This window comes from Primulina huaijiensis, unplaced genomic scaffold (assembly GCF_012295235.1).
Source record: "Primulina huaijiensis isolate GDHJ02 unplaced genomic scaffold, ASM1229523v2 scaffold3501, whole genome shotgun sequence".
NCBI lineage: Eukaryota > Viridiplantae > Streptophyta > Magnoliopsida > Lamiales > Gesneriaceae > Primulina > Primulina huaijiensis.
The window spans coordinates 141,286-164,957 of record NW_027358157.1 but is presented as its reverse complement, the minus strand read 5'-3'; the positions used below and the strand labels follow the sequence as shown (position 1 = coordinate 164,957).

At 35.0% G+C, this 23,672-nt stretch overlaps 2 protein-coding genes across 5 annotated transcripts; one reads left to right on the top strand and one right to left on the bottom strand.

Annotated features, from left to right (window-relative positions):
• The first annotated feature begins 3,401 nt into the window (after positions 1 to 3,401).
• On the top strand, positions 3,402 to 5,080 carry LOC140968308 (BURP domain protein RD22). The gene is made up of 3 exons (XM_073429230.1): positions 3,402 to 3,558; positions 3,653 to 3,761; positions 4,009 to 5,080. The coding sequence occupies exons 1-3, from the start codon at positions 3,442 to 3,444 to the stop codon at positions 4,947 to 4,949; spliced, it is 1,167 nt and encodes a 388-aa protein (XP_073285331.1). The 5' UTR covers positions 3,402 to 3,441; the 3' UTR covers positions 4,950 to 5,080.
• Positions 4,890 to 23,571, bottom strand: LOC140968307 (helicase and polymerase-containing protein TEBICHI). Of its 4 annotated transcripts, none has more exons than XM_073429227.1 (27): positions 23,382 to 23,571; positions 22,199 to 22,647; positions 21,809 to 22,037; positions 20,852 to 21,733; positions 19,915 to 19,979; positions 18,222 to 18,327; positions 17,937 to 18,137; positions 17,625 to 17,825; positions 16,859 to 17,020; positions 16,543 to 16,782; positions 16,214 to 16,426; positions 15,630 to 15,980; positions 15,329 to 15,481; positions 14,568 to 14,783; positions 13,785 to 14,003; positions 13,595 to 13,712; positions 11,876 to 13,005; positions 11,500 to 11,697; positions 10,823 to 11,079; positions 9,328 to 9,517; positions 9,116 to 9,217; positions 8,636 to 8,988; positions 8,255 to 8,363; positions 7,973 to 8,113; positions 7,473 to 7,569; positions 6,817 to 6,954; positions 4,890 to 4,938 (listed from the first exon to the last, which is right to left on the bottom strand). In XM_073429227.1, the coding sequence occupies exons 1-26, from the start codon at positions 23,400 to 23,402 to the stop codon at positions 6,875 to 6,877; spliced, it is 6,483 nt and encodes a 2,160-aa protein (XP_073285328.1). In that variant the 5' UTR covers positions 23,403 to 23,571; the 3' UTR covers positions 4,890 to 4,938; positions 6,817 to 6,874. The 4 variants fall into 4 exon arrangements, with proteins under 4 accessions (XP_073285328.1, XP_073285330.1, XP_073285329.1 ...); XM_073429229.1 differs by lacking the exon at positions 6,817 to 6,954 and adding an exon at positions 6,394 to 6,533; XM_073429228.1 differs by having other exon boundaries at positions 22,331 to 22,647.
• Between the last annotated feature and the right edge of the window lie 101 nt (positions 23,572 to 23,672).

Sequence of the window (23,672 nt, the reverse complement as noted above, 5' to 3'; positions counted from 1 at the left end):
TGTAATTCGGAGGTGCAATATGAAGTATTAGAGTTTGGTTTTAATATTTTTGATTATTTTCATTTGTTCTCAGCCTCCACTCATTCAATGGGATTACGGCTCTCTACAGAACAAGAAATGTTTCAAAAGCATGTATAGCAAAAAAGAGCACCGATAGAATTTTTTTTAAAAAAATAATAAATATTCGCTTAATAAGAAACATTAAATTTTTAAATAAGAAATATTCCAATTTTTTTTCTTTTCAAATTAAGATTGGGATCAAAACATGAATCAATGTAGTGAAAAAATATTTTAATTGAAGGCGGAAACTTTTGATTTAATGGAAAGTTACTCATATACTTTTTTACAAAATGATACAAACATACATATATGTATTTTTTATTTGAGATGAGTGCTAGTTCATCACTATGCATGTAGCATGATACGAAAATCTGTATTTTTAAAAATTAAGCATAAAACCCTCTACAAATTGGGTAAATATGTCTGATTTTTAAGATACGTTATTTGAAAATATTTTTAATTTTATATAAGGATTTTTATGTTTTTTCAATATCTCACACAAGTGATAAATGCAAATTGCCCAGCTTAATATGTGTGTGTATATAATTTTTTTAGTACAAAGAAGAGGGAGGATTCTGATGCAGCTTAAATAAATGGGTCACGTAGACTGCGGACGCGAGATCTGATTGGTTAGTAAACTGGTCCACTTGGCCCGTGAATGATCTCACCTGGCTGGTAAACGTATCCACGTAGACAATATACAGTTAGTTTGCGGGGCGTCACCTGCGTCACGAACACTCGTTAAGTGGGCGTCGGGAGGGTTCCCGACGTAGACACTCCGACGATCAAGTCAGTAAGTAGTTCCAAGAAAACTCAAAGAACTAAAGAACTCTTATAAAAATGAGAGCATACCTTGACTTGTCCGAAAACTCCTCTATTTATAGATTTTTAAGAGCACCTAATGGGCTTGGGCTTCTGCAAGCATAATCCATATTTTGGACTTCAATAATTCTAAACCCAATTGATTTATTAACCCAACAAATAATTAGTCTTATACCCATCAGATTCGAATCCTAATTTTGAGTAAAGGAATTGGTAACAAACTAATCGCACAAGGAAATGTAATTCGACACTCGAGGTGTTCATATTTTCATTGAGAAGCAACAAGTCAACAATTAATTTATTAAATAAAGTTTAAAAATCACATAGATTAAATTACTTAAAATGGTGGGTGACACATCCCCCAATTATTAGAAAATGGGGACTTGCACAGTTTTAAATAAGAAAAAAAAAAGAAGTTTTTAGCTCCACCTGAGATTAGATTGTTGTCTTTGCACAAGTAAAAGTGTGAGTGCCCAATCTCCCACTAAATTTGTAAAAAAAGTTGGGCTTTCTAAATTTCTAATATGATGTACACAAAAAAGATGTATGAGATGAAATGTATTCGATAGCACATATTTAATAATTTATTTACATATAATGTAGATTTCATATAAATATATATAAAATCTCTGTATAATAATAATAATAATAATAATAATAATAATAATAACCCTCTTATCGGTATGACCAAATTAAACCAAACCATAAACTTTAATACACAATATAAGCGATCAATTTGCTTATGTTTGCTAATTGCAAACACAAGTTAGTGCTCCGTGTTGAATCATATTCTTCAATGATTAGTTTTATTTCTTTTTTTTAGATGGAAAATTTTATTTAATTTTCATTTTCAAATATTGGATGTGATGTCATAAAAGTGGAAGTACAGGCCTTGGATTGGGTTGGGCTAATTGTTGATGATGTATGGATACATAACTATTGGCCCATCGGGAAAAAGTTTATGTCCTTGTTAATTTACAGAGTTACGCCCATTTGACCATCCAAAATGTTCTTTTCTTATCATAATATCATTTATTATTCCAATCCATCCTCTATATGCGCCTAATATTAATAAGCCAAAATTTTATGATAATATTGTTCCTCTTAAATGTATGAGCTAGTTAATCCTTTACGAGATTAATTTTTATCATATCTCAACATCATTAGATCACATGAATCTTTCATTATTTTAGTGAAATTGATATTATGAATTCACAATGTTCTAATTGTTGAAATTTTACATAATAAGAAGATAAACACTCCAAATAGGGGCATAGAAAATCTAAAATGTATTACCTTGTGATATTTAGTAATGTCACGTTAAGTCATAATATCATTTATATCTTCAAAGATTTTTGCTAAAACAATTGTTGATTTCTATTACTTTTTCACAAAATCATGGTAATCTTTAGATAAATTTGACAAGAAATCACACGCGTGGTACGAGGCCAATTTGTGTCAATGAGGCAAAGCGAAGGTCGCCTTCGATTAGCTCGCGATTGTTTCACCTCCATCAAACTATTTATCATTGGATGAAAAATGTGTATAATTTTTTTAGGAAAGAAAAAGAAAATATTAAATATCATGTTAGTTTACAAATGACTCAAGTGCAAGTGACTAAACTCGTACACCTTCCTAGTTAGGTTTTGAATAATTTCAAACAAAAAAATATTAATAAAGTTATGGCGGTGTATTGTTAAGTATTTAGGTTTAAAGGATGATGTGATATCAAAGACATCGTTTTTTGATTTATCCAAATATATAATATTAGAGTTAAAGAATACTATCTTATCATATATTGATTTATTATTTTTACATAACACATAATTCATCATCTCATCTCACGAACCAAACAATATCTAAAATGATGTTTAAAGGATTAGGTTTAAAGGATTTCTAATACGGAAAAATAAGTCGCCCATTGACTAGTTCCTACTATTTTGGATAACAAAATGAATTGCAATTAAAAATCTAATTATGAGAGCGCCAAATAGAGGAAATTATTTTATATAGGTGGCGTCGAAATTAATTAGTTTAAAGCCAAATCACAATCAAAAACCTACAAATCGATGCGTGCGTACCGTAATTCATAGCTTGTCCCAACTGCTCCATTGAGCCAATTAACGAAAATAACGACAATAATAACAAAATATAATATTTTTTTAACACTTATTACTTTCATTACATTTTAAAATCCACTAATTTCTAGTTGTATTCCGAGTGTTTTATATAAATCACTGTCGACTTCACTTTAATTATGCCCAAATAAATTTTGGGTAGTTGTTAGTTTAGAGTCTATTTATTTATTGCCCCATCAATCTACGTTTTCGCCACCTCAAGGAACCCACAAGAAGTAAATAGGAGATTATTGAAATTTTTATCGTTGCTCCCTTATTTCCTTGTCCTTATTCAATAATGTATGTGTCACCTATAATTATCTATTTGCTAAGAATAAATTAAAATGCAAAAAAATATAGGCATTAATGAAACGTGCATTTAATTTCTGGGGGGGCAAATACAGTTGAGACGCAGGAATACTAATGTAATATATACACCTCCATGAATATATTCCACTTGTACACAAATAATACTACCATCTCTTCTTTTCATGCAAAATACCTTTATTTTTCAGTTATGGAGTTCAAGAAGTTCTACCAAATTCTAGCATTTCTTTCAGTGAGTAAAGATATAGTTTCACAACCAAAATCATGTTTGAATATATCGTTCTATTTTGGCTAGTTAATAAATTTTTCTTTTTGCCGGATTTTAGGTTGCATCGGTAGCGAGTCATGCAGCTTTACCTTCAGAGGCTTACTGGAATTCGATGCTGCCAAATTCTCCAATGCCTAAAGCTGTAAAAGATCTCCTACAACCTGCAGGTACTTATTTTATTGAACAATTCACCAATTGATGCATTTTGAAAAGAATTAGCATGAAATTTAACTTTTAAAAAGAAAAATAAAACAATGAGAGCCGAGTCTCGTCAGTGCTAGAAATTGGGTGAGGTGGGGAACATACAGTTAACTAGGGAAGCAATTTAATATTTAATACTGATACTAAATTTTCGTGGAGTGACTCGTGATTACCTCATATTCACATTGCTTATTTTCCCGGTTGCAAGTATAGAATGGCTTGTGGAAGATAAAAGCACCAGAGTCGGGGTAAGCAAGGGCGGTGTTAATGTAAACACAGGGACAGGCAAAAAAGGCGGCACCTCTGTAAATGTAGGCCATGGCAGTGTTGGAGTCCATACTGGAAAACCGGGCCGTAGAACCAATGTAGGAGTAGGAAGAGGTGGTGTAACCGTCGGAACCGGCACAAAAAAGGGTAAACCTGTTTACGTCGGGGTTCATCCAGGTCCAAACCCTTTCAAATACCTCTACGCTGCCACACAAACTCAGCTGCATGATAATCCTAATGTTGCCCTTTTCTTTTTACCCAAAGACTTGAGCATAGGCAAAAATATGAACCTGAATTTCTTCCAAACTAAAAATCAGGCTACATTTTTACCTCGAAAAGTTGCAGATTCGATACCCTTTTCCACAAACAAGTTGCCAGAGATTTTTAGCAAGTTTTCAGTGGATCCCAGCTCGAATGAAGCTGAAATGATTAGAAAAACCATTGAAGAATGTGAGGATACAACAGAGATTAAGGGAGAAGAGAAATTTTGTGCAACTTCTTTGGAGTCAATGATTGATTTCAGCACCTCAAAAATTGGTAAAAATGTAGAGGCAATATCGACAAATGCAGAAAGTGAGAGCACGTTAAAGTACAGTATAGTTGGAGTCAAGAAAATGCCGAGTGAAAAAGCGGTGGTGGTTTGCCACAGGCAGGAATATGCATATGCAGTGTTTTATTGCCACGAAACAGAAACAACAGTTTCTTACCAGGTTTTGATGGTAGGGGCTGATGGGTCGAAAGCAGAAGCAGTGGCGGTGTGCCACAAGGATACTGCAGCGTGGAACCCAAAACACTTGGCTTTTCAGGTGCTGAAGGTGAGGCCAGGGTCTGTTCCAGTGTGCCATTTCCTTCCTCAGGATCATGTTGTGTGGGTTCCTAAAAATTAGTTAGCTGAAGATTATGCAGTTTGTTGGATAGTGGTCTGATTAAAATCAGACTATATATTAATAACGTAACAGACACATGAATGTCTTTTTATTCTATCATTTTTAAGTACTATACGTATCAATTCATGTAATGCTGCTTTCCACTTCATCACAAAACGATATCAGGACTGAACCAACAAATTGCAGATCAATCCCAAAAAGTTCAAGTTCACCATAAATTTTCTTCGGAAAATACAAGTTCATCAATTCTCAAAATAAAAGTAAAAAATACAAGTTTATCTCCCTAATATTTTAATTTTTGGGATCAACGCAAACTTTCGCAGCATCTGAGTTCACCCCCGCGGAGTCTAGAAAGGATTCGTCAAGCATCAATAAAATAAGTGCACAGCCATGTCTTAGATTGCAGGCATAGCTCATAGATTACCTGCTATTCTTATTAAAAAGGCGAGGAGTTGCGATTTCTTCCCAGAATTGGTAAAAATTAGATGAAATTACTTTTGTAGAAAGTTTAGTCCTGAGCATTACTATTACTCCAACCAAATCCAATACTAATACAACATACACCGCTAACACGCAACCTATTGAACAAAAAAGATAATATTTTTCACGCTCAGACAGTATATCCAACTGTAGGAATTAACCAGAACTCCCTCCACCACCAGACCCCCAAAAAAAATCCACACTAATCCAAATGAGACACCTGTAAGTTTTCCGGCAACAACCATCATAAATTGTTCTTCGCTCTTCCTACTCCCCCACCAAATGACAAAAAAATAACAAAAGAAGACTAATAACTTAAGCTGTCATCCCTTTCTACCACTACAAATCAGCACCATGAATAAGCTAAATTTATAGAAGAAATTGGGAAATACACAGGTTTCAGCACCATCAAAATAAGAAGTGTATATTAACAAAGAACAAATAAGATGCTCCCAAAAATTGAATACAATACCATGGAGTCGGATGAACAGTTCTTGGTGAACGAGAAAAGCCACACCTCATAAATGTTCGGTTTCGTTTTGGATGTATGGGAGAAAGTTTTGCAGAAATATTTTAAGAGAGGATGTTTTGCGGAAATAAATTTTATGTTCGATTCTGTTTTGGGGAAAAAAAATTATTAATGTAAATGTAAAATCATGTCAGAAAATTATTTTAAAACTTGAAAAAAAAAATATTTTAAATCATAATATAAGATAACAGAATATTTTTGAAAATGAGAAAAGTTAGTTAAAAAGTTTGTGATTATGTTGGATGATGTGACGAATTAGAAAAAATTTGATTTGGAGAGAACAAAAATAAATTATAGTGTGTGTTTTTATTGGGTGAGAGATTGTTTTGCGGAATGAAAAACATTATGGAAACAAATATAAGTTATAGAGTTTATCAAAACAAGAAGTTGATGCAAATGAGCAAAGTTTGCTTAATAAAACTTCTAAAACAATACCTGTTGTTTGAAGCATGGGTCACAGGTATATGTTTCCTGCCGAAATTGTAATTGCGGTTTACTTCATGTCTAAGGATTAGGCATGAATGGCTCCAAAGACCCCCAAGTTCTCCCGACTTTCAATTTAACAGGCAAAGGAACTGCAGAAACAATTTATTTAACGATATCCACGATATACTAAACAAAATAATAGTCGACGTCATTATCAAAACCCCAGCTTCAATGACTTTGCTTGAAGTTAAAATTTCAGTGTTTCCAAATCACACACACCATGCTCTTGATAACTGTGTGTTTTTATTGGGTGAGAGATTGTTTTGCGGAATGGAAAACATTATGGAAACAAATATAAGTTACAGAGTTTATCAAAACAAGAAGTTGATGCAAATGAGCAAAGTTTGCTTAATAAAACTTCTAAAACAATACCTGTTGTTTGAAGCATGGGTCACAGGTATATGTTTCCTGCCGAAATTGTAATTGCGGTTTACTTCAAGTCTGGATTAGGCATGAATGGCTCCAAAGACCCCCAAGTTCTCCCGACTTGCAATTTAACAGGCAAAGGAACTGCAGAAACAATTTATTTAACAATATCCTCGATATACTCAACAAAATAATAGAGTCGACGTCATTATCAAAACCCCAGCTTCAATGACTTTGCTTGAAATTAAAATTTCAGTTTTCCAAATCACACACACCATGCTCTTGATAACTGTGTAAAGTTAATTTTAACTTTTTGTTCTTTTTATGTAATTCTTACTTGCTCGTCTTAATTTTTGAAGGGGCCACCATCGTAAACATACACCTTTAATATTAGCTAAAATCACTACATCACATGTGAAACTATGACTTGAGAATGAGAACTCAATAACTAGTACAAAATGAAGCAACAGTGTAAATACTAGTTTAAGTTCGTATTTCCAAAACCAATGCACAGAAGTTTAACCTAGTTGCTGGGAAAAGTAGATGAATAGCGACAACAAAGGAAGTCTCGACCAAGAAAGACAGTGTAAGAACAATCTCGGGATTGACATGGTCTGTATGATTTCCAACGACGAATTACCATAAATACATGTTAACCATACCAAGAAGCGACACAGCCCTTTCCATGCATGTTTGAAGTAACAGCCCAGCTTCCTTAACAACTGAAGAATCAGCTTCCAGGACTAGTTCATCATGTACCTGAAACAAAAGTTAGAAGGTAAACTTTTCATGATTCTTCAGAAAGATGAACAGGTATTAAAGGCTACAATACTTCAACCATCACAATAAGGTGGTCCTTACAAATAAATATGTAAAATATAAATTCAACATTTCATAGTTCTTATAGGATGAGGATAGTGATCAAATTTAAATTATAGAACAACATCATTATTGACTTCATTAACAGAAGTTATCCATCTAAGTTTTGCAGAGATGACTTGTTACAACATGAACTAATACCCTTAACCAACATACTGTCGCTGATGAAAAACGTTAAATATATGCCATGTCCAAGGCAAAGTAAAATTGCACGTCAGGGTGAGATTTACGACAAAAAAAGTATAATGAATGTAAACCTATTTAACACTTCTCAACTAAATACCTGTAGAAGGATTCGGCATCGATGTTTAAGAATCAGAAACTCTTCAGCATTTATGAAACTAGGCAAAGATGCTTCAGAATCCTCACCAATAATATCATGGACATATATCATTGCAATTTTTACGACATCAGCGGCAGATCCCTACAGCACACCGTTAGATAAAAACCACACATTCAGTGTACACCCCTCCCTCTTCATTACTCAAAAATGAGCTAAAAAAGTAAGGCCGTTTGAATTATTCTGTTATAATGGTCTGAAAAGTGATGTGACAAGGATAATTACCTGGCATATAGAGTTCACAGCTTGTCTTTGAGCTCTGGATTTTTCTTTACTGTTACCAAATTTAATTTTTTCCAAGAAACGTTTTCTTCCCTTAAGGGTCTCCACAAAACTGCAGAGCAATGAATATGAGATCCTCTAGAGGATAAAATTAATAAGGTAGGAAACAAAATTGAAAAGAGGATCCTGGATGCATTAGTACAAGATAAGATAGAACACATAATTGAAAGGAGAGGTCAAAGAAACTGTATGATGTGAAGTTGGAGAGGTCAAATGTAAATTACAAGAAGGTAAATCAACATCTCACAACTTCATTTAGCAATGGTCTTTCACAAATAACAAAAAATGCAAAAATGTCCAGCGAGTGGACTTTATTAAACTCACCCTTTTTTACGACAGGCTGTGACTGCTTCATGCAACCAGCCAGCAACACCAGGAAAAGATTTCTTGAAGCTCTGAATTCGTTCTGCAGCATCTTCTGTACTGCAGTCCAGTTTTTCTGCGAGTGAGTTAGGGCCCATACCATATAGGATTCCATAAACCATTCTCTTTGTTTGATCTCGCTCACATGAGCTCACACTTGACTCATGTTTCCCAATCCATTGTGCAGCAATCATGGTAAATACATCGGCCTGACAACTACTCAGAAGTTTAATCAATGAAGAATCTTTTGAGAAATGGGCCATGAGTCTCAGCTCTATCTGGCAATAATCTGCCGTTATGAGCAGCCAATCATCCTGTGACAAGAAAACCAAGTAAATGAAGCAAATAAAACTCCACCAGCAGAGCTCCAGACACAGATAAATAAGAGATTCTAGGATAAGTGTAAAGAAACTCGAGTTCAAAAATCTTAGGCATCTTCACCTGAGTAGGTATGAAGAAATCACGAGCATTAATCTTATAGTGAATGGCATGCGATTCAACATCATCTTTATCCATTTTGAACTCAATCATATGCTCAACACACTATGAAATCATGGACAAAAAGAATACAGGATATTAATTGGTTAAATAATTGTGAATGATCAACAAAATGGCAGAAAGCAACCACATCCGAATTACAGGGGAAACAAAACCTGGAGGTTAGGCTCCTCCATTGACAGTCGACCAGTTGCTGTTGACGTCTGGAGCCAATGACCGTGCAAAGTATACTTCTGGCTCCTTATAGAAAGCCTAGCAAGTGAACAAATTGACCCCAAAGTAGAATTCAAAAGTTTAGCTAATGTTCGGTGCTCTTTAATAACTGGAACAATGGGATGCTCATTCCTGAAATTAAAAAAGCTTCGATCAGTCCAACAATCTTTGAAGCAAACAAGAACGGTGATCGAGCATTGTTACGTCACCATCAGCGGCGAGCAAGTTACTTTAAAATCTAGACAGTCATAAATCCTCTAAAGCTAATGAACATAAATTTGAAACTACCACATCAAAAAGAGCTTTCAGGGATGAAAAAATTGTAGTAAAATACAAATCAGAGAAGATTTGCAACCATATCAATAACTTTATCAAGCAAAGGAAAATACTGAAGAAAAGGCCATATTTGCAACGTGACCATCCAGGATTTGAACAAGGGCAAATGCTAGCTAGGTCCAACATGTGCTGCCAGATATAGAGTAAATGTGATTATAAAGATCTAGCGAACACTTATTTTAAACGAACTCCATCTAACTAAGACTGTATGTGACAATAAAATAAAAAAGCTAAAATTTAGTTGTTCTAGACCAGCGCACTCATATTTCAATTAGGCTCAGTTTGGTGTGAGTGATGAAGCAGTGATTAGTAATATCCTATTTTATCCCATGTTTGGCTGGATTTTTTAGGCCCAAAATCAATATCTAACCCTGATAAAATCTCAAAGAATTCATCTCTTCTGAATGGTGACTGGTGTGATGATTTATCATAATTTTTATCAATTCCCCAATTATCCTCTCAAATAAATATATAATAAGAATTTGACAACATTAATTTGCAACAGCAAGTGTGGAGAAAACACTTTTTTCATAAATGAAAGGAGATTTGAAATCTTGAATCATGTAATGTTGGTGAAATTGGTGATGATTCACTTTGGAGCTTGAGGTGAAGTTCGGAAGGACGAAGAAGATGACGCCAGTTGTGAATGAGAATTGATTGAGAAGATTCACTTGTTGCTGTTACTAAGTAGGTTGGAGGAAAGCTTGGTCATGGTGTCTGTAAAGAGCAAGCAACTTGTAAAAGATTGATGAAGCTTGAAGAAGCGAGATTGTGGAGTTTGTGCAATCTAGGGAAGATGAAAAGAGACATACAAGTTGAGGAAAGTGAAAGGTACGCATACGTTTGGAGAAGATGAGATATTATGATTCATGTAATAAGGGTAAACTTTACAGATCTAAAGAAAGTAAATTTTTTATCCATTTTAATAATAATTCAACCAAAAACGTCAATAATTATAATCAATATTTACTCAACCTACATTACCAAATAATTATGGATCTCACATTGTCTTATGTGGACCTCTGGTTCACTTTTTGTAACTAATTTTATTAATCAATATAATATCATTTCTTATAATTAAAAAAAAAGTCCTTTTAGTACCTCAACATATCCAGACAATGTTTGTCAGTACTTGGATGTTGTTTTCCCTTACTCCCTTCTGGCCTGGGAAGTTTCAAGTGTTCATAGAGTACATTAGCTATGTCAGCTGGCATCGATAATGAAAATGTCTTGCCAGCCAATTTGAAAGCTTCCTTCTCCAAAAGCTTTAGTTTACTTCCAAGAATATGACGCGCTCTAAGGCATCCTTCCATGTCAACACCAATTCCCCAAATCTCCATATCAGCAAGAACATTTACCTACAAACAACAGGGACTACATAATTCTGATTGACAGACAATAAAAACCAAATAAATGAAAGGTCAACATCAGTCTAACCATCAGAGTATAGTAACAGAAATGAAACTGACTAGAGATTTAAATCAATCAACAGAAAATTCACGTAAAACTGTGAAAACAAAACTGCCATCCAAGCCAAACCATGTTTCTGAATATTTGTACTTTGTAGTTAAACAAATATTTTCACAAGTCATTCTCATCATTTGGGTTTTAAATAAAATCAGAGGAACTTCAAGTATGACACGAAATTGCTGCCCCGAACTACTTTTCCAGTTTATAGCAGCAACATGTTATAAGCTATTCAAATTATTCTGAAAAACCAAAATCACAATGCAGGAGATGGTCAAGTTCTCATTCGATGAGTGAGAAAGATTACTCACCAGCTGAGTTTCAATAGTCACAAGTGGTTCAAGCAGTTCTTCAGCCTCTAATAATTTCCACAGAACAGAAAACAAAGCTCGAGTTTGTGCAACTCTGCGACAGCAACCGTTATGTGCAGCTCTTTGCATCTGATCCTTCCATCGACCACTTCTATTCGCTGAAGCTGCAGCATCACTAGATAATCTCTTTTTAACTTCCTGTTAATATTGTACCCTCAGAGGTCATTTTGACAACCAAAAGACTCGATAATAAGTTAAATGATCATCTAGTTCATTCCTAACCAAAAAATCAGGCATTGTTATCAGTGAAGCACTAAATTTTAGTGCAAAATCAGAATAAGATTTCATTTAAATAGTATTTATCGATCAAGAATACCTTTTCCAGATTAGGATGAGAACTTTTCTCTTCATCAGGCGAAAGAATCCATGCCACAACACACATATCAATTGCGTTCTTTACATGGACATGGGAAAACATGAAGTATGAATTGTCAATAAGATCCAGATCCAGACTTTTAATTCCACCATGCAGACCGCTAAACCTCTGAATAGAAACAGCTGGACTTTTGAGCACCTGCATCTGAACTTTTAAGTTCCAAGTAAATTTTCTGACTCCTTTTCTCCCCATTATATACCCAATCCTTATCCACCGTTTCTTGGCTACCTCCACCTGATGCTTTGGTGGTAGCATACCAGCATGTTCTTTTCCTCCACTGTCATAGCGTAATAAGTCCTTTGGGAAATTTAAGTAATACACAGGAGAGTTTTCCCAGCAAACCGCCATGCCATGTATTTCAAATGGAGCAGAAGAGTTCAATTCAAATTTTTTATTAAAATGTATATCAAAAAAAAACTCTGTTGCTGCATCCCAAAGATCCAAGAAAGAATCGACTCCCCCAGGAATACTAACTGCCTTCACAGGACTTTTTCCCAATGTGTGTTCTCTGATTTCCACACATACAGTGTCTCTTTTAGGTTGTTTCTGACCATCATGGTCAAAACACTTACTAGACTGATTTCTGATATTACCAACGTTTCTTGATGAGACATAGATGGACGTGCTTGCACTTTTTATGGGATTGTTAGTCATATTATGCTTAGACCCCACAATAGCGGATCCTTCTTCAAATAAAGTAGGACATTCACTTCGAATATTGCCCGCTGATTTTGCTTCACCGTTTGACACAAGTCCAACAGATGGAGAGTAGTAGTTTGATTCGTCCGCCTCAGTTTTTAACATAACTCCGTTGGCCCCCAAACCTTGATTTGAATGAAGATCAACAAAGTTGCTAGTTGATTCCTCCCCCGAAGACGATGTTAATTCCTTTCTGGGGACATTTTCGGTAGCATTAAGTAATAAAGGGTGAGACAATGGTGGCACGTCAAGTCCAAGAGATTTGAAGGCTGAGAATGCAGTGAGTCGTGCCTCTTCAGCTTTATCAAGAACAATTTTGCGAGCTCCATTTTTTATCTTCTTGGCAACTCCAAATTGTATTTTCCGTTGTGCTAACATTCCATAACCAAGAAAAATTATTTATCCAAATTATAGACTATAATTTATACATTGGCTAAAGACCGAAAAATTAAAGGAAGCAGAAAACAGCGTACCAACAAATCATGAAATAGTTGATTAAACAAAAGGAAGACTTTTCAGTCAGTCAAATGAGAACAACTACTTTAGCACTTGAATCATGTAAAAACATGGTGAACAACAAGGATGACAGACGAAAAACCCACCAAAGTAGGTACCATGAGGAAACAAGAAAAATGCACAGCCATTTCCAAGATCAACTTCCATGCCATGGAAATGAAAATCACAGTTGTATTCAACAAGATAAAAAATTTGGCTTTCAAGAAAACTTCTCGATATTTCCTGATAGATAAAGATCGTGATTCTCCGGGAAATGCATCATGAGAAAGAAATCATTTGTACATAAATATATGATTCAAATCCACAAACTGAATAAACTTACAATCTGCAAAAGCTCCCCGCAATCATTGATATAGCTTGTACAATTAAACTCCTCTACAAAAGTTTAAAAGTTACAGTGGAGTGAAGTGTGCTACAAGCAATAACCAATGCTTGAAACCTCACCTTGTGCAGTCCACTGAGAAGATTCAAAAAGTGCTTTGCCAATTTCAGAGACAGACGCTTCAGCTATAGCTTGAGGAGTTCGCAAACCAGCCTTATAAAGTGCTCTAGCTCGTGAACCCTGCAAATTCCGAAAATTTTAAAATTAATAATCTAGATTTCGAAAAAATAAAAAACGGCACCAGTATTCTACCTTAACGTAAGGAATAGCTGTAAGTTCTACAATCTCTGCTCTAACTCCAAATGAAACACGATTTTGGAATTTGGCAACTAAGCTTTCAAGGTCATGCCAACCAAGTCTCTCACAGAATACAGAAACCATAGACGCAAATCTTCCAGCATTTTCTTGTAAGGCCTGAACCATACCTCTAGCGACTTTAAAAGCATTGCATGCCTCAACAACAGATACTTCCTTCACTCCTCCATCAAGAAATTATCACATAAGTATGAAACCAAATAGCTTAATTAACATCATAGTAGACAATTACATAAATGACCAAGTACATGAGGTGAAACAGACAAAATAAGATGAAAATCTTTGAGTAACGTTTTCAGTAAAAAAATTTAGTGAATATAAATAAAAAATGGAGTTATGGCAAAATCTTTTGCAAGAATAGGCATGTGAAAAAAAGTTTTTTTAAAAAAGACCTCATTTCAACTTTAAACACAATGCAACACATTGCACCACGTGCTTTTCGGTCAACAGTCATATTTTTTTATAAAAAATTATGTACAGATCCATTATTGCAAACCATCCTTCTGGTCTAAGAAAAAACTGTATGATAAGTGAGTGTACTTCTATAGCAATCAGCTGGGAAACAAGGAAGAGAAAGATGGGGAAAATTTCAAGTACAAGTAAATGAATTAAATACAAAATTGCACATATACACTGTATCATATGAAAAATCTTCTCGGATTGCAGATTCATAACAAAGGATAATGTCCAACTGGAGAGTGTGGAGGGGAACAAATATACCTGCACAAGCCGAGACAAGATAAGAGAAACATAGAATCGTTTACACACTCTAAGCATTTGATCATCTGAGAGAATTCGATTAGTCGAAATCCCAAGTCTATGATTGTGATTTCCGCGAAAGCCTTTGGAATAATCCCTTGATCTATGTGAGGAAGGTGCTCCATGAGCCATACGCATCAAAAAGGATTCTTGTACTCCAACTCGATTTCCAACAGACTGCACTTCATAAAAAAGGTGATAGAGACATAGTTGTGCATGTATTTCAGGTCAGATTTCTGCTAAAGCAAAAGTAACAAACTGCTTTGACACCAAAATTAACCAATTCTAAATTCAAGCTTTTTTGTCATGCAACTTAAATCAATAAAAGATTAAGTCCACTAGAGAAATCTTTAAGTTTCAGTGTTGAGCTGAAGTCCCCATTTAAACATGAGCCTCCTAAAAAACGTTTGTGGTTTCATGAAATTCTATTGGTAAGGATATCATGATTCATGACAAAAATGCAGAAGAAAATAGCCCTGCATATCTCACTCTGCAGACACATTTTTGGAACTATTTTATCGTGCTCAAAGAATTTCTGGAAATCAAAAGTTCAACCGACTATCCTATCATTTTTAGCTTTGAACGTAAGAGTATTTACCATCATACATCTGACTAAATGAATTCTTCACATGGAAACCGGTTCAAAGAAACTTACATCTACTGCAAAATTTCTACAGTGGGACATCAGAAACAAGATGAATAGTAGATAAAAAGCGAAGTACCTGGTCTAATGAAGGCAACTGCATGAATCGCTCATAATATAGTTCCCAGTCTGGTTCCACATCAACATTAATGGGTGTTACTAAGTACACTAGATGTAAATCTGATGCAAGCACAAATCCTTCTCTCGCCCTCGTGAGATCGTCCAGTACAATCTAACAATAATCAAAATTCATTGATTACCTAAACTACGTAAAACTCGTTCATGCATTTAACCTGATCGAAGCCAGAGGTCAACTGCATACAAATACAAATTTAAAATGTGGAGGGTTAGCATAGAAATAAAAACCAGGGATACATTACAAGTGATTCCTCTGGACAGAGAGAACTTCCAAAAGATGCGCGGCCCAAAGGTGTAGTAGTGTACAACTTCGTCTCTTCATTCCATTCAAGAAACTTTTTATGGCACAGCCATCGAAGAGAATCTTGGGCTGATTTCACGACATTTTCAAAAGGTTTAATTGAATTGAGAAGAGTACACCTAACATATCGATGAATATCATTTGCTGTTTGAACAATTCCTCCAGCAACAACCTCCAGTATAGCATGGGTCATCCCATTCTTATCTTCTGACAGGCAAGAATAAAGTGGAGGACAACCATCATTAAGGAGTGCCACTATTTTCTTGACCTCCTCTGGCTTGCAAATCAGCACCTATGTAGGTTTTTCAAATTATTAGTGAAAAATTTAATGTACTTCAAGACATATTGTACTTTGTTATTCAACAAGAAAAAGAAAAAGTCACAGTAAAAATAGAGAAAATTAGGTAGGAACAGATGCAAGTAAAGGATTGGAGAAGAAAACCGACAAAACAGTGAACCAATAAAATAACTTGAACAGATGAAGGAAGAACTGTATAAATGTAAGCAAATAAAAAAGAGACCTACACTTTCTCCCTTTGTATCTATGCCAGTACGACCTGCCCTTCCAGCCATCTGCCTGTATCTTGTCCCATCAATAAAATCACGACCAATGCGTGGTTGTCTAAATATCACTCTTCGTGCTGGCAGATTAACTCCAGCTGCTAGTGTTGACGTAGCAGTCAAGACACGTACAAGTCCTTTGCGGTAGAATGTTTCAACAGCCTCCCTTTCCTCAACCTTTTCCAGACATGAAGAACCGTGATAAGCATTCAATGTGATAAGTATGCATAAGCATAACCCAGAGTTAAATTTGTATGAACAGAAAATAAATCAATAAGATGTGTCTGACATACTGTGAGCCCGGCGTGATGATAAGCTACTCCAAGAGGAAGAGTTTCTTCCAGTACTGGATCCAACCCAGCAGCAGATCTTCGCAATGAATAAATAGCTGAATTTATATCAAAGAAATCATCGTCTTCATCGCGAGGGCTTACGCAAATTTTTTTAATATATTTCGCTATATGCCTTGCAGTTGATTCACATCCTTTTCTACTGGAACAAAATATTAGGACTGAGTGACCCTCTTGGACAACCTAAATAATTCAGTGTGTGAGATATATTCAATCTAATTGCAAGATAAAACTTAAGTAAAAGACAAAGAAGATAAACCTCGTTGCATAGTTCAACTATATGATCCGGATCTTTACCACAGAGATCAGCCACTCTAGGGATCACCCTAACAATTTCCATCTCTTTGTTATATATATTGCTACCCACTTTAACGTATTCCTCCAATGGAACGGGTCGAAAGTCTGTCTCATAAAGTGCAGCCTACAAAATAATAAAAGAGAAATAGAAGGCAGATCGATTCATTTTTAAATTTAAGAACTTATTATTTTTTGGTAGCATGTAAAATGACACAATATAAATCAATTAACATGGTAAATGATCAGATAAAATTTGCAAAGCAAAAAATTGAAAAGTTATGGATTTGAACTAAAATTTTCCAAGCAGACTTTGAATACAAATAACCTGATTGCAGTCTTTCAAATAAAATGGAAACATACTTCTAAATTTGTATGAGACGATCTCATGGATTTACAATTACAGTCTCAAATGACATTTCATCAAAGCAGAAATTAGAATTGGGTCATTTTCACATTCAGTGATGCAAACATTCAGTGATGCAAACAAATAGCTCAGAGTCAGTAAATCAAGGCTTAAATGATCACAAAAAGATATTCATCAGTAGTATCCCCAGCTTCAAATAATTCATTCACAAGGTTCCAAAACTTCAAGCGGTACAAATATCAGAAATATCTCGAGTGAATTGAGTCATATTAAGCGGTTATTCGGTCCTATCAGGGTAAACATTTTACCACATCTTCAAAAAGATTGTAACCTGTTGTCCTGTTCGGTAATAACAAATACTTACTTGAAGCCAATCAGCAACAGCAGCAACATTGGGTAATGTTGCACTCATGCCAACAATTTGGAGGCCACGAGCAGGATCAGACTTACCACTACTCGTCCCTCCACTTTCTCCACTAGAAGAGCCTATATTGCCTTCACCAGCTGCATACCGAAGCTTTGTCAACATGAGTTCTAATATATAACCTCTACTCTGATCAGCAACCTGCCGTCATCACAATATATCATTCAGACATAAGAATGACAATCAGATAAAAGAATATAAGATAACAATCAATAAATATCACCACAAGAAAACCGAAAGCCATCTGAATACCATGTGCAGTTCATCAATTACAATGGTACCAAGCTCTGATAAACGACCCTCTTCCAGTAATCTGTTTACCAACGAATTTGCTTTCTCTATAGTACAGACGGCTACAGAGGTATCCTTGGGAATAGTGCCACCACCTTGATTTCCATAATAGCTGCGAACATGCTTATGTAACGGTTCTAAAAGAACTTCAAGGTGTTCTGCCTGCACTTTTTCACAGAGATTGAACTGTAAGACACAAGACAAAGAGCATAAGAACTGTTTTGAAAGCAAAGCAGCCAACACCACCTTTTCTGCGCAGATAGATACATACGGAAGTACAAGAAGGGCAATTTTTCCAGCGGAAAAAACTCTTCTTAGCATTATTATTTCAGCAACGAAACTTTTACCAGCACTGGGAAAACCAAAGAAAAAATTTGAGCGGCAAGGAAAAACCACAACATCTAAAAATTTCACCAAGAAAGAAATAAAGCACCAAGAAAGAAATAAAGCAGCCAAACCAAAAAACAAGAACATAAAACTCATCACAATTGAATACATTATACATCTGTATAAAATATGGGAACGAGTATGCAGCTAATCTTCAAGGAGCAACTGAATTGAGATGGGAAAGCCAAAAACTGAACCTGCAGACCCTAGGCATATTAAGCAAAAACTTGATCACATCTGATCGAATTTGGGAATATATTTCCCTTGATCTGATATAAATGTAGTTCAAGAGATGAAAAGCATGCATACATAAACATAAAACCCTACAAATGTAGCTGAAATGAAACCAAAAACTTGATCACATTTGATCGAATTTGGGAATATATTTCCCTTGATCTGATAAAAATGTAGTTCTAGAGATGAAACGCATGCATACATAAACACACAACCCTACAACTGTAGCTGAAAGGAAACATCTCCCAAGCATGCATAGGTAAACATAAAACCCTACAAATGTAGCTGAAATGAAACCAAAAACTTGATCACATTTGATCGAATTTGGGAATATATTTCCCTTGATCTGATAAAAATGTAGTTCTAGAGATGAAAAGCATGCATACATAAACATAAAACCCTACAAATGTAGCTGAAATGAAACATCTCCCAAGCATGCATAGGTAAACATAAAACCCTACAAATGTAGCTGAAACGAAACATCTCCCTTAATTACGGTTTTCTGAAATAGATTATATTGCTGGTGAATAACAGCTATGTTTATCCATGAAGCTTGAAGATTCTCAACTAAATAAACAGCTGCCTTCTTAAAAGTCTTACTAGTAGTTCTCCAGTCAGTATTAAGTATATCACCCACCACAGGAGATATAAATATTTTTATAATTATTTCTATCCCAGTTAAATATGCTTTTTCGAAGACCGAATTAACAATTGATATTCTTGTTCAAGTGTGCTATAAAATCGAAAGTCTGAATTCTGAGGAGGTTTGAATTTGAAAACCATAAACTTTTTCATATCTAAAATAGACTTGAGTGAACATAATACTTATATTTGGGAAACTAGGCATGCTGGAAATTATGCATATTCCCCATTGCCTCACATATCAGAATCCAAGTCAGAAATTTTGTGCTCAGGCCACTTGCATGAATAATAAAGGTCCAATTTGTATTAAGAAAACATACACAAGTTACAAATAACATGAATATGCAGTAACCACACCTGCAGTCTACAACAAAAAGTAAGACTCTGTAGCCAACCGTAAATATTTACCCAACGATGTTAATTTTCCTAGTCTACAAAGAAGAGTCTAAACCTCGTGGTGAAATTTCTGGTGCATCAAATTAAGATGTAAAAATGGGGAAAAATATGAATTTATTTTTTGCAAATTTTACTGCTTGTGCACAGATAATTCCTCATGAAACAATAGAACGAGTTAAGCACGGGCAAACCTTCACATAGGACAATTGATCAATGATGACAAAATTTAGTATAAAAATACAAATAAAAAGGGGAAAGCAATTTTAACAAGTTATATTACCTGGTAGATGCACAATAAACAAGATTCCGGTTATGCAAGACACCATCCACCTGAAGGCAGTCAACCTGAAAAAAAAGTTAATAGAAAAAAATAACATATCGACATTTCTGCAAAGTTTAGGCTGCTATTTACAGAACTGTGGTCAGATATTAGATTCAGTAACCAATCATCCATTGAAATTGGCTTACTTCATTTCAAGATTTCACTTATTGTCCGGTTCGACAGGAAACCAGCCATGAGTCCGGTCCGGAACAAGCCTATAAACTGTTTTGATGGTCAAACCAGTTAGAACCGGTCTTGAACCGGTGAACCTACCGGCTCAGCCATTTTTTAAAAAAAATGCTTTTTTAATTTTCTTCTAAAAAAATTACCTATATTTAAAATTTGAAATTTTATTTTTTTGATTATATATATATGATTATTTGAATTTTAAAATTTATCAAAAATATTATTTTAGTAATATTAGATCTTATTTTGATTTATTTATTTTTTGAAAAATATAAATATAATTATATTTGATTATATGTATGTTGTTTAGATTTTAAATTTAGATGAATATATCTTTTTAAATTATTTTTATACACATTTAATATATTTAAATTTAAAATATATTATTTACTATATTATATTATTAAATTATATAATATAACTGTTTTTCAGTTTAACCGGTTGAACCATTTTTCGAGGTAAACCGATTCGATCACCAGTCTGCATATGAAAACATTGGGCAGCTTTTCAACCAATCTAGAACGCATATATACAGAAATCTTATGACAGCACATGACCCTTGTTAACAATATTGATTTAAAGAAAAAAAACTTAAAGTTGAGATAGCTTGAATCAGGAAAGCATCCCAAGTTTCATAGACATCAGACCACCAACAAACTAATTTGAATATATTTCTCTAGGAGAATTCATCTTTTAGGGAAAGGAATACCTGCCAAGGATACAGTTTTGATATCCCCTTTTTCTTATAGATGTCGCATATTTCAAGGGGGAGCCAATTATTCAAATCCAAGCAGTCCTTCATTGAAGAACTTGCTGGAGTAGAGGAACTTTTTGGCTCATGATTATTGGAAACCACGGTGTAACCTTTGTCCACTGCACCAGATGTAGAAATGTCATAATCTTCACTCACTGGATTCATGTTTCTAGTGGAAAAAACACACTTAAAGGTTGATCCTTGCAGTGTCAGATTTTCTTTTGTTTGATTGATGTGGCCAATGGGTGTAAGAATAATGCTTTGTAAACTATGGTGACTGATAGAAGCATTTGTTTTCTCCTTGCTCGCTACAGTACAAGGTGTATCACTATTAGCATGAGAGGGCATCTCTTCATCAAAATTGTTTCCCTCAAGATTGAAATCAAAGTGCTTCACAGGCATGGGTGAGGCTTCTTCATCCAGATCTTTGTTTTGATTCCCCTTGGGGCCTACAGCAGAACCAGTCCCATCATCACAAACTGGGTCTAAAACTGTATGCATACCCTTGTTTACCATACTGCGGCATCCACCATATTCCACTGTATTTGAATTACAAATCTCATAATTAACCATCAGGGATTCGTGATATTCTGTGATATGGGATGAAAGACCGTCCTTGGGAGCAAACAACCCATCTACAACTGTAATTGCTTCATTCCAAAACGCTTCTCCAGGAGAGAACAATGACCCTCCCCGTGTAGATTGAGGAGTTCCACAAGCTCCAAGTCTGGAGGTGAAAAAACTGTGTGTGTCACATCCAGCAGTACTTGGAGCAGATGTGTGGCTACATTTTCTCAAACTTGCTTGTGATTCTAAGGCATTGTGGAATACAATTTCCTGTCAACATATAAGATCCAATTTTCAAAGATAAGTTTGATTAAGGACATTTATAAATCTTCACATGTTTTTTACCTTTTGCAGGCATTTAAATTTTTTATCTCCAGATTCGTTAACAGTTTTAGATTGTGCGGCCTTGGGTGAGGAAGTGAATCCATTCTTGGTGAAAGGTTGATTCACACCATCCCCACTATGCCTTCTCTCAGATGCTTTATCCTCTAGCTGAAGGATAGACGAGCTATTATGTATTTTCTTATCAATGAGATTTGCTTCTGATTGAGAACTTCCAACAAATGGTAACTCGCTGCAAAAGAATTACAGAATTTTAAAAAAATTAACAAAGAAAATACATGTGCTCTATCAGCCAATTAATATACGACCTAAGGTAGCTAGCTGTTGAATGAGTGATTGAAGTCTTCTGGACTAAGTCAAGCCATTAATGGACAAAAAAGAAACAAGTAGTACCTACAATATAACGACAAAAATCCAGTTGCAAATGCCTTCAGTTCAGCATTTTCCACAACATTCCCAAATGCGTAAGAATCCTTACCAAGACAATTAGTTGGAACACTATCAGAAAGCAATTCAGATTTTAACCTTGGAGCCACTTCAGAAACTTGAGGTCTTTCAGGCAGTCCCTGGGTTGGGAAATGGGACTCACGATTTTCAATTCTAGATGACAAGCCAGCATCCAAGGTCAGATTCCTTTTCACAGGCCCCTGATTAGCCTTTTGATCGCAAGGGACATTCAAAGATTTTGCAGGTGAATGACCATCCTTTGAGGTTACTAAATAGCTATCCAAAGAACTTTTCGAACTTGGAGAGACTTCAATTTGGTTTCTTGCTACTTTTTCGCATCTCCCCAATTTTGCAGTTGGTGACAGAGTCTTTCTCTTCTTTTTCGAGACAAAGAACTGCACATTTACCATAGTCATCAACATTTGAAGAAAAAGTAGAGATAAAATAACAGGTAACGGATATAATCTTGAACAGTTCCATTTGTGTGACACCAGAATGGGAGGGGGATATACGTGGCAAAAATCTCAAATAAACTCCAATGCAGTGACATCCGGATTTTCCCTGTCACCATGTACCCCAAGAGAGAGAGAGAGAGAGAGAGATAGTACAAGGAAACAGGTGAACTTTAGAATTCAACATGGGAATTCCCATATTCTCAAGCACAACAAGATAAATGTGTCAAAGGTCAAAATTACATCCATAATTGACATAGCATTCTATCTTTTCATGATTCTGTAATCATCATATACGTTACATAAAACAATCAAAGTACAGGAATATTAAATTGAGTCGTGAAGTACATGGAAATTGAATATGGATCTCCAGTGTCATGCCGAATCTAAATCCACCTAAATCTCTCTGAAAAATAAATAAATTAAAACCCCAAACTGAACCCATGTCGACAATCTCTTTTTCAACAACACGTTTATTTTTATATTTTGAACAACACGGTTACTTTTTTTCAACAAAACATTTAGTATACACTAATATTTTTCAATATATCTTTTAGTTTCTCAAATTTGAAATTATCAACAAAAGTTTTCGTTTAAATATGAATAATTGATTTGAGGAGGAACTGGAATCAATTCAATTCAAATGCCTCCATCCAAACAAGAAAATTTGAAATCACCTGGTCGATGCGGGAATCCATGACCGTTCTCCAATGTGCTTATTGCGATAATGAACAAGCGTCAAATCCTACTTCACTGATTGTTCGCCTCTAGTCCAAAGAATTCAAAGTTTTTACGCATTTTACTTCATTCGAGATGTTCAACGTCTCTAGATTTGAAATATGAAAATTTTGAATAGCAACCCTAATGTTTGTCCAATGTGTATATATATATCTGGGAGCGTTGATAACTTGTACTACCGTTTGCCGTTTGGTAATTTAAATTAATTCCTACATTTTTTTTTTAAACCA

What these genes read in the sequence shown, in the direction of transcription:
- LOC140968308 (XM_073429230.1), top strand. Translation starts at nt 3,442, where the DNA reads ATGAATATATTCCACTTGTACACAAATAATACTACCATCTCTTCTTTT. An exon ending in AAATTCTAGCATTTCTTTCA is followed by an intron (nt 3,559 to 3,652) that starts GTGAGTAAAGAT and finishes GCCGGATTTTAG; the next exon opens with GTTGCATCGGTAGCGAGTCA. An exon ending in AGATCTCCTACAACCTGCAG is followed by an intron (nt 3,762 to 4,008) that starts GTACTTATTTTA and finishes TTGCAAGTATAG; the next exon opens with AATGGCTTGTGGAAGATAAA.
- LOC140968307 (XM_073429226.1), bottom strand. Translation starts at nt 23,402, where the DNA reads ATGGATTCCCGCATCGACCAG. An exon ending in TAATTGATGAACTGCACATG is followed by an intron (nt 17,826 to 17,936) that starts GTATTCAGATGG and finishes TGATGACGGCAG; the next exon opens with GTTGCTGATCAGAGTAGAGG. An exon ending in TCTGTCCAGAGGAATCACTT is followed by an intron (nt 15,482 to 15,629) that starts GTAATGTATCCC and finishes GATTATTGTTAG; the next exon opens with ATTGTACTGGACGATCTCAC.